Source organism: Octopus bimaculoides, chromosome 7, assembly GCF_046866305.1.
Source record: "Octopus bimaculoides isolate indiv1 chromosome 7, ASM4686630v1, whole genome shotgun sequence".
In the NCBI taxonomy this organism is placed as follows: Eukaryota; Metazoa; Mollusca; class Cephalopoda; order Octopoda; family Octopodidae; genus Octopus; species Octopus bimaculoides.
The window spans coordinates 33,068,320-33,079,473 of record NC_142934.1 but is presented as its reverse complement, the minus strand read 5'-3'; the positions used below and the strand labels follow the sequence as shown (position 1 = coordinate 33,079,473).

At 39.1% G+C, this 11,154-nt stretch overlaps 1 protein-coding gene across 3 annotated transcripts in view; it reads left to right on the top strand.

Annotated features, from left to right (window-relative positions):
* Positions 1-11,154, top strand: part of LOC106879344 (transmembrane channel-like protein 7) — a 148,603-nt gene that overhangs the window by 54,924 nt on the left and 82,525 nt on the right. For all 3 annotated transcript variants that reach the window (XM_052969567.2, XM_089355122.1, XM_089355123.1), the window contains exon 3: positions 11,070-11,133. In XM_052969567.2, the coding sequence (XP_052825527.2) occupies positions 11,070-11,133 (64 nt within the window). The remainder of the gene's footprint in view (positions 1-11,069; positions 11,134-11,154) is intronic.

Below are 11,154 nucleotides of genomic sequence, written 5' to 3'. Positions count from 1 at the left end.
GTACTAGAAAAAGCGAAACTTCCCAAACCAAACATCACTAAGGAAGAAAAGTTCACTATCAAAAGACTACAGAGTGACAATTCCATCATAATACTTCCAGCAGACAAGGGAAATGCTACAGTAGTGATGAACAAGTCTGACTACTAGGAAAAATTGGCAAAGTAAAGAAAGACTCAACTCTTAAAACAGAGAAGAAGTTGTCACAGATCTTGATTAAGAACAAGGATCACTTTACACCAATGAAGTACAGAGAACTGACTCAACACTACAGTAAACTACCACATATGTACGGTCTTCCCAAGATTCACAATGATGGTATTCCATTAAGACCTATAGTGGAGCTGTAGAGGTTCAGCATGTCATCCACTGAGCCGCTTCCTTGTGGATATAATCAGTTCATTAGCAGCAAAGTCAACATTGTACGAGAAGAATTCCACCCACCTCACAGAATTGATCAAGGATACTCCTACTGAATCCAACCAGATAGTGAGTCTAGATGTGATAAGTCCCAACTGGTGAAGCACTATTGGTGATTCAAGAAAAACTAGTGACAGACACCTGTCTAAAAGAATGCACTAGTATACCAATAAGAAACTTGATGGAAATGTTGAGCTTCTGTGTAGAAACTACCTACTACAAAGGCGGCGAGCTGGCAGAAACATTAGCGCGCCAGGTGAAATGCTCAGCGGTATTTCGTTTGCCGTTACGTTCTGAGTTCAAATTCCACCGAGGTCGACTTTGCCTTTCATCCTTTCAGGGTCGATAAATTAAGTACCAGTTACGCACTGAGGTCGATGTAGTCAACTTAATCCCTTTGTCTGTCCTTGTTTGTCCCCTCTATGTTGGACAATAAAGAAATAAAAAACTATCTACTTCAGTATGGACACTGATATATATCGACAAGAAGAGGGTTTAGCTATGGGTTCATCATTATTACCAATAATAGCCAATATATACATGGAATACTTTGAGAATTTGGCTTTAGGATAAACACCACTAAAACCAACCCTATGGCTGCGATATGTTGGTGACACCTTTATACTCTGGCCCCACCAGGAAGATGTCCAAATGCTGTTAGATCATGTGAACTCAATAAAGCCATCCATATAGTTCACAATGGAAAAGGAAAAAGACAATCAGCTAGCATTCCTGGACGTATTAATAACACACACCAAATATGGATTCAGGGCATCCATGTATTGCAAGCCGACCTTCACTGGACGATACCTTAACTTCAATTCCCACCATCCATACAGTGCAAAGAGCAGGATTGCTCAGTGCCTAAAACATTGAGCAAAGAATATAAGTAGCAATCATGATAACCATGACGAAGAAATGATCAAGCTCAGTAACAATCTATTAAGCAACAACTACCCTCAAAACATACTATCCACTCCAGTTATGAAGAAAAGAGAGGATGAAACCAATAAGCTGTCCACAGTCTGTCTACCCTATGTGAAAGGCCTCTCCAAAAAGATACAACAGATATGTGACCCGTATGACATCAGGACAGTATTCAAGAGTAATACAATACTTTGCAAATATCTCCTTCGAGTAAAACCACCAATAGAAGAGAATATGACCAAAAACTGCATGTACTCTATCCCATGCAGCTGTTGGGAAAAAGTTCTTCATCCACCTTATTCTCCTGACCTTGCTCCTCCAGACTACAATTTGTTTTGTAGTTTACAAAATCATTTGGAGGACATAACTTTCACAAGCCAGGAGGAGATCGAAACTGATATTACAGAGTTCTTCACTTTAAAACCAAGAGAGTTTTACATTGATGTGATTAAAAAGCTTGTAAATAGATGGAAGGAAGTCATAGATAATCAGGGAAAGTACATTGATGATAAAATTTCAATTAAATGTAACATTTGATCACTTGTTTTCTTTATTCAAAATTCAGACAGAACTTATGGGATGACCTGGTAATAGACAGAGAACACCACTTGAAAATAGAAAAACTAAAAGCAGCACATATGCTAGGACAAAACAACCTCCTAAGCAGACCGAGTGCAGATATGAATAGTATATGGGAACCGGTATTAAGGAAGGATAGAATAATATTAGATTTATAAGCCCTAAATTTCACTCCATAATTGCCCACAGGCATATGGCGTAGTGGTTAAGAGCGTGAGCTACTAACCCTAAGATTCCAAGTTTGATTCCAGGCAGTGACCTGAATAATAATAACTAATAATAATAATAATAATAATATTGAAAAATATCTTAGGAATGAGAACCCAGGTTCAAAATTTCCCCAAGTCACCTGATGACGGCTGGAAACAAGATGAGGACAAATATCCATCAAATGTAAATAATGTGATAGAGGATTTGTCTACAAGCTCACAAGTTTTCAGTTTAAATCCACTGGAGGTATTTTGTCATGTATTTGGATAGTTAATTTTTATGTGAACCATTCTAAGCTGTTGACAATAATAGTGCTCCAATATGGCAACAGCTCACAGGCTCCAATATGGTAACAGCTCACAGGCTGAAACAGGTAAAAGAGCATAAGAATAAATGTGATTAGGAGCCAGATTGATTTTTACTGGGAATTTAACCTGCAACACATCCTGCCAGTAGCTTGACTCACTTCCCATTGATGATATGAAAGCAAATAGATATTTTATATTCAATGCACCCAGTATTCCACCCCCCTACCTTCTCTTCATTCTGGAGTGGTGTATTTTTTTGGTTCATTGATTTTTAAATATTTGGGAAGTCTGTCATGGTCTGTTTCTCATATCTTTTGCCTGGCTTTCAATCTTGGAGCATGATATTCGTAATCAGTGTGTTAGGTGTCACTCCTAAATTTCCCTCCAGAAAGTTGTGACATCCATTATGTTAGAGACCTTTACTTTCACTGGAAGCCAGAACTGGTCAAGTGATGGATGAAATGCCTTGCATAACCTACATAGTTATGTTTCTTTATGTTCTGAATTCACATCTTTGCAGGTAGTAGGAGGAGGTTGATAAAATATGTATTGGTTAGTTCAGGAGGAGGGATTCAATACAATATACACTGGTCGGTCATGTATTGAGGTTAATCTAATCAATCGTACCCTTCTCCAAAAATTCTTTGTCTTGTGTTTGTGCTGGAAAATATTGCTACATTGGAAGGTATAGAAATGATAGAATTTAGAACTAAATGCTTTATGCATCTTCCTATTCTGAGTTTGCCTTCTGCCTAGGTTCGATTTTCTCCTTTCTTTACTACTAATCTGAGTGTTTTCAGAAAGTTTCTAGAATATACATATTCTTATTGTAGCATTCAACAGAAATGTGAGCAAGCTAGTGAGCATTTGATAGTCAGCTTAATGTCTATGTGCAAATAGGATTCATGCCATTTATTCAGGTTTAATTATTATACAAGGCTTTGTAACATGTTAAAATGGTTCACTGATTTTAAGGAAGCAACACCTACTAATTTTCTTTAAATTTTCATTTATCCTTTTGATGGATACCTGCATTTAGTTTCTTCTGCTAGTAGTCATATGCTTGGCTCAAAGCTTAGGTGTGAGTTAATGTCATAAACAAATGATTACCATGACTGATTCAAGAACCAAACTTAATCCTTGAAACTAATTTTCCCTCACTGCAAGAGTACAATGGTTTATAAACTCAATCAATGTGACTGCATCAAATTTTGCCTGAAGTTAGTAATTCTGCTCCCAAGAAGCTGGAAATGTTTTGTCAGGCTTTTAACAGACATTATTTTAATCAAACATAAGATTTACAATGGTCAAGTGTTGTTTCAAGACTGGCCAAGTGTTGGTTCAAGATGATGAGTATTCACTTGCAAGCACATCATCATTTTGTAGTTTGTTTGTTTGGTTTGAGTTCAAACCCTATGAAGTCACAAGTGATTTTTGTCTTTTGTCACTCTTGCTTTGATGATATATGCACCAGTAATACCCTGAAATTGACCACAAAGTGACCAATAACCAGCAAGCATTTACAAGTAATAAACTAAGTCTGACCACAAAGTGACCAATCACTTGCAAATGATATACTGAGGCTGGCCACATGTAACCAGTCACCTGTAAATATGTACTACTAATATACTGGAGATGACCACTGGATAATCAGTCACCAGCAAAATGCCAGAAAATTTTGAAAAAAAAAATTGTTGAACTTAACCATGAGAGTCATCACCTCACAATCCATGAGTTCTGTCACATGATAGGACTCAGTTATGTGGCAATTTACGTGCTCTGTCACAACATAAGAACCAGGTATGTGGCGCAACAGCAGTTGTTGAACACCCTTTATCTTTGCTTGACATGTCCTTCTGTGGAAGTTGAAACTAAAGTACACTGCTTCAAGATGGTAGTTGAAATTTAAACTGAATCACAAGGTGGTATTAGATGGCATTCAGAAAGGGGACTGCTGTGGTGCTTTTGAGGCTTGGAAGACATGCTGGGATCACTAAATTCATTGTTTTCAAATTTTCTGTTTAAATACCTTTATTTCAATTGAAACGAAGTTATTTCAACAGAAGCATGTATCAGAGGTTAAAACGCAGAATTGTAGATCTTTTTTATCCTTTTAGAACACAACTACGTGTTTGACCTATGATACTAACATATGATATATTCAGATGTCGGCTATTATTACAGTCACCTAATATTTAAAAAATGTATTTGTAACAAATATTTTGTATGTCTTCTGAACTAACCCATTATTATAGTAGGCTTGGTTAGATTTTTAATAAGGTTATAGTATTTCATTTATAATGTTTCTTGATAATGTCTTTCAATAGACTTTTTATATGAATTATTCTTTTGTTTTTCTTTTCTTTCTTGCTTTCTGTTTCTTTTTCTTTGATTACTATTAATACAGATAGCAGAATTTTTTGCATTAAGTTAAAGCAACATTTCCATCATATATATAAATAGGTAGGTTTTAGAAGGTTTCTTTTAAATAATATATATTATATTAGTTTTTTTTTGTTTTGATACTTTGACATGGGATTAATGCTGCCCATCTTTAATTTACATCCTAGATTGGACAAATAGAAGAAAATGAATTTTTTTAGGGTTTATGATATTTATTTAATTTTTTAAAAGGAAGTGCTACCTATTGGTGTTCAATGAATTCTCCCTAACTATAATAATAGTTTTAGTCAGGTAAAATTTTAATTGGTTTTAATTTGGTAAAAAAAAAAATTGTATAAATTTGTGTTGTATTTTTTGTATGTATCTGTGATACTATTTGAAATTAGATACTTGTAAACGTCCTTATCAACCGCATATAAGTTTTTTGTCTTGTCAGAATTAACGAAGATCTTATTTGAGTTGTTAATTTCTGTAATTTTTTCTTTCATATATCTCTGTAGATAGTTAGTATATTTACGGAATGTAATTTTTCTAATAAGATCGAAAAGGTCTTTTTCGAAGGCTTCTAATTCCAGAATAGGTGGTGGATTCCTGGAAGATTTAAGTCTGTATTTGTTTCCGTTAGTTTTCTGTTTAGTGTCAAGGCACGTAGATGCGCACTCTTCTACTATGTCTTCTCTGTCTATCTCTCTCCCTCTCTTGTTCTTCATCCTTTTGTGTTTTTCTCTCACCCTTTCCCTATTCTTCTCTCCCTTTCACCGTTCCCTCTCTCTCTCTCTCACTCTTCCTCCTTGACCCTCTCGTCGCTAACATGTGACAAAAGGGAATCTGTCTTTCTGTTCACTTCCTTGCTAAAGAAAAGATGTGCCTTTTCCTATCTCCTCATGGCTCATCTACCTAGCGTTCATAATAATATTTCTACCGTCTTAGCTCAACAGCCCTCACCGTTTGTTTTTACTGTCTTGTTCTCACTGTCCTGTTCTTGTTAACACTTTCACCCTCCACAAAAAATCCCAAATTTTATTTAATTTGCTTTGCGGGAAGAACTTTCTACGAAGTCGCGTATTGTCCTTGCCTTCAAAACGCGGAGTAGATGAAACAGGGACAACTGATGAAGGGGTATACTCTTTATGTGACATGTCTCGTTTCTCTGTTTGTTCTTTTTGTTGTTCGAAAAAAGTTTGTTTTCTATGTTTTCGTTTCTCATTGTGTCTATCGTTTTTTTGATGTCCTGTACCCATATATGCATGTATGTATACATATAGATGTAGGTATGTACATATATGTATGGATATATGCATATATTTATATATTATTTATATTATTATATGATCGAACGCCACAAGACCTGTTGGGGCAAGCGAAAGCGAAATCGTGATGGCACCTGTGCCCAGTGTCACCTTCCTGGCACTTGTGCTGGTGGCATGTGTAAAGACATTCAAGCAAGATCATTGCCAGTGCTGCTGGACTGGCTCCTGTGCAGGTGGCATGTAAAATACACCATTTTGAGCATGGCCGTTGCCAGTACCGCCTGACTGGCTTTCGTGCCAGCGGCACGCAAGAGCACCCACTACACTCTCGGAGTGGTTGGCGTTAGGAAGGGCATCCAGCTGTAGAAACTCTGCTAAATCAGATTGGAGCCTGGTGTAGCCTTCTGGTTCACCAGTCCTCAGTCAAATCGTCCAACCCATGCTAGCATGGAAAGCGGACGTTAAATGATGATGATATATATATATATATATATATATATATATATATATATATATATACATACATATACACACATATATATGTTATATGTATATACATACATAGATATGTATACATATATGATGCTTGAACGGAGACGTGTAGATTTGTGCTGCATCCAAGAAATAAGGTGGAGAGGTTTCGTGTAGGTTCTTCACAGTCAAAGAATACAGGTACAAGATTTTCTGGGCAGGGAACACTGACGGGGTCGGGGGCGTGGGTATACTTCTTGCGGAGAAATGGGTTGATAAGGTAATTGAGGTAGTCAGAGTATGCGATAGAATACTTAAGATTAGATTAGTCCTTCATCATGGGTTAGCAACCATTATCTTTGACTATGCCCCTCAACTGGGACTACCTGATGGGCAGAAAGACCGATTTTATGACATCCACTTGTAGACTACTTTGTTGACGAATGACAGGGACCTTCTCTTTGTGGCTGGTAACTTCAATGGACATGTTGCACAACATGCAGAGGGCTTCCATGGCGTACATGGAGGCTATGGCTTTGGTTCCCGCAATGAGGAAGGAACCAGACTGCTGGAGTTCTGCAATACAAATGATCTTATGGTTTGCAATACCAACTTCAGGAAACCTGCCAGTCACCTACCGTTCTGGCAGACACATCAGCCAAATTGACTACATCCTCGCCAGAAAAAGGGAAAGAGGGCTGCTTATAAATGTCTAAGCCTTCCCAAGCGAAGGATGTACCCCTCAACATAGACCAGTAGTTAGCGACTTTGGGATCAGGGCTAATTGGATGCCCAGAAGACGACGAGTATGGAGGAGAAAGGTCTGAAAGCTTAAAAATCCTGCAAATGGACAGAGACTTAGAGACATTTTACTCGAAGCCTTTGATGAAATAGAAGGGGATATAGCATCACATAATGTGGAAGACAACTGGATGAGGTGGTGAAGCATGACCTTCGAACATTAGGCATCACCGAGGCAATGACTAGTGACTGAAATATGCTGTGCTTAAGAAGACCCGGCAAACCAAGTGAGACCATAACCTGTGGCCTATATCAGTGGTGTAACCAGCCCACTTAGGTGTACCTTTCTTTCATTAGACACTAAACTCTGCTTGTGAAGACCTGTTGAGGCAAGTGAATTCGAAATCGAAATCAAATCCGATGACAGCACCGTATGACTGGCATCCGTGCTAGTGGAGCGCTAAGAGCACCATCCGAATGTGATCGTCACCAGGGCTGCTGACTGGCCCCTGTGCTGGTGGCACGTAAAAGGCACCGCCATACTGGCACTTGTGCCGGTGGTATGTGGAAAACAACATTCGAGCGAGAGCATTGCCAGTGCCGCAGGACTGGCTCCTGTGTAGGTGACACGTAAAAACACCATTTGAGCGTGGCCAATGCCAGTACCACCTGACTGGCCCTCGTGCCGGGGATCCTGTCAACGGCTTTCTCTGAGTCAACAAAAGCCAAGAACAGAGGTTTGTTTCCGGCTGTGTATTTCTCCTGCAGCTGCCTTACCAGAAATATAGCATCAGTGGTGCTTCTACCTGGCACAAAACCAAACTGTTATTACCTTTACCTTTGTAGCAGTTGACTATTGTGCTGCTACACCAGTCATTGAATATGTCTCATTCGTGAACCATCTGATTTACAATACGGGTAACTAGACCATAACTCACACCGTCAGATATGTTAAGCATCTCAGTGGTGATTCCTGATGATCATGGGGCTTTCTCTGTCTTCATACCCATAAGTGCTTTATCTACCAGGGTACTATTGATTTGGGTAGCTGATCCCTCAATAGGGCCAGCATTTATCAGACTCTCCTCCTCCCATTCATTCTCCACTTTCAGCAATCTTTCATAATGGCATTGTAAAGCTTCTTTCTTTGCAGAATCATTAAATGCAAGTGCACCATCATACATGCAGACATATTTCTCTCAAATGACATCACAATTCTCTCTCATGCACTGTCTTACAATCAGAAATACTTCAGTTCTTAGGTCCTCACATCGCTGAACCTAGGCAAACTTCTTTTCTGCTTCTCCTTTGGCTAAATATACTTGTCTCCAAGCTTCCCTTCTGGGTATCTGATACAGTTCCCTGCTACCCCCCACTCTTCCAGGCCTGTTTCTTTGGTCTTAATGGCCCTGTCTTCAGTATCATTCCACCACCACATTACCCTACATTTGGAAGGGACTTTGCATCACCCGCAGATTTAGTCTGTGGAACTCAGCAAGCTGTTCCACAAGAACTCCGAGTTGCTCTCTGTGTCACAAGTCTGTAGCTCCTCCTCCCTTCCATCAAATTTCTCAATTAGATTGTCCCTAAATCTCTAACCGTATGAAGAGTCTTTAAGCTTTCAAATCCTTCTTTTCCAAATTGGTGTGCTTCTTGGCATCCTTCTGGCCTGGAGTCTAAAGTTACTAATGACTAGTCTATGCTGGAAGGGTATGTATATATATGTGTGTGTTTCTTTGTGTCTGTGTTCCCCCCCACACACACACAAGACTAGGAATTTTTTACAGGGGCAGGGGTATTTGAGGATGGGGAACTTGTGTTAGAGGATAAAAGGTTAGAGTGTGACAGAGAGGCAGAAACAGGTGTCTTGCTATAATGGAGGGGGCATTGGAGTGGTGATTTTGTGTTAGATGATGAAAGGTGAGAGTGTGATAGAGAAAGAGAGAGGCAGAAATAGGTGTCTTGCTATAGAGGAGGTACATGGTTACCCAGAGAGAGAGAGAAAGAGAGAAAAGAAAGTGAGGAAGAGAGAGAGATACAAAAAAAGAGGACAGAAACAGGTGTGCTGTTGTAAAGGAGATACTTGGTTACCTAGTCAGAGGAAAAACAAGAGAAGGAGAGAGTGACCAAGAATGAAGGCAGAAATAGGTGTGCTGCTGTAGAGGAGATACATGGCTACCCAGCCAGAGGGAAGAGCAAGGGAAAGAGAGAGAGAGTGGGGAAATAGCAAAAGTGCAGGAGAGAGCTGAAGTTCCAGAGTATACTCACAAGTAACAAGGATTAGAACATAGATGTGATGGAAGAGTAAGGAAAAGTGAGGCACAGAGGTCATAATATATGCAGTCAGCTATTGCCTAGAAGACAGAAGTAGGGGTGGTGATTGCAGTGACTGGTGAAAACCTGAGTATAAAAATAGTGTGAGGAAAGCAGTGATACAATAAAGGTAGGGAAGGGGATTGGAAGATAATCATAGTTTATGATGAGGAAATGTGAGGAAGAGAAAAATGCAGTTTAGAAGAAGGGATGTAGTTCGGTTTCTTGGGGTAGGATGTGGGAAATGTTTGTTGTTACATGTGGGTAGGACACAACACTTCTAGCACTCAATTTCGCTGATGTGGATGGGTCTTCTCTAGAACCTCTTATCACCAAACATCTTGGTCCATTGTCATTTCCTTCATGAGACCCAACATCCTAAGATCAGTCCTCACCATGATATATGATGTATATATCTTTTATCTTTTACTTGTTTTAGTCATTAGACTGCAGCCATGCTGGAGCACTGCCTTAAAGAATAATTTAGTTGAATGATCAACCCCAGTACTCTTTATTGGTCTCCTTTGCTGAAACACCAAGTTACGGAAAAGTAAACACACCAACTGTCAAAGAGAAAGTAATCTTCATATGTGGCAGATGTGCAGGTACATTAAATATCAGTAATGTACAGAAAATAGACAACCCCTAAATGTCAGGTGGGATCCTTAGGAGTAGTAGACAGTTTCTGTTACTTAGATGACCAACTTAACAGTGGTAGACGTTGTTCTGAAAGCATAACTGTTAGAATAAGAATGGGCTGGGAAAAGTTCAGAGAGCTACCACCACTGTTAGTAACAAAGGGCCACTCCCTCACAGTGAAAGGCAGATTGTATGATGCCTCTATACGAACTGCTATGATACATGTCTGTGAGACATGGGCTGTGACCACTGAGGGCATGTGAAGGTTTGAAAGAAATAAAGCCAGTATGCTCTGCTGGCTGGGTAATAATCAATGTGCATCTATGACAGTGTGTAAGTGACTTGAAAGAAAAACTGGATATACAAGGTATCAGATGTAGTGTGTAAGAGAGAAGACTGTGCTGGTACGGCCATATAATGCATATGAATGAAGACAGTCACATGAAGAAGTGCCGATCTCTAATTGTAGAGGGAACATATAGAAGGGCTAGATTTAGGAAAATGTGGAATGAAGTTGTGAGAAAGGAGCTACAGATGTTGGGACTCAGAGGGGATGACAGAAGACCAAGATTCCTGGTGGTTTGCAGTACTTGAAAAGACGTGTCAAGCTAAGTAAAACCATAGCCATCCATGCATACAGGCATGTCCTCTATATTCCTCTCTCAACCAAGACATCCTAATGCTGTGGGCGTGTGCGCATGCATGCACACACACCCATGCACATACATATATGATGAAGAAAGTATATTGTTTGTTTGCCTGTTGATTACAGTCTTTTTGAAGAAACTACATTGTTTTTTTTTTCTTTTAGGCAATATATTGAGGAGGAAAAGAAACTGTCTAAATTTCAATCTTGGAAAAAAGAAAGAAAACAGGTAACTTTCTCTGTAATTTTA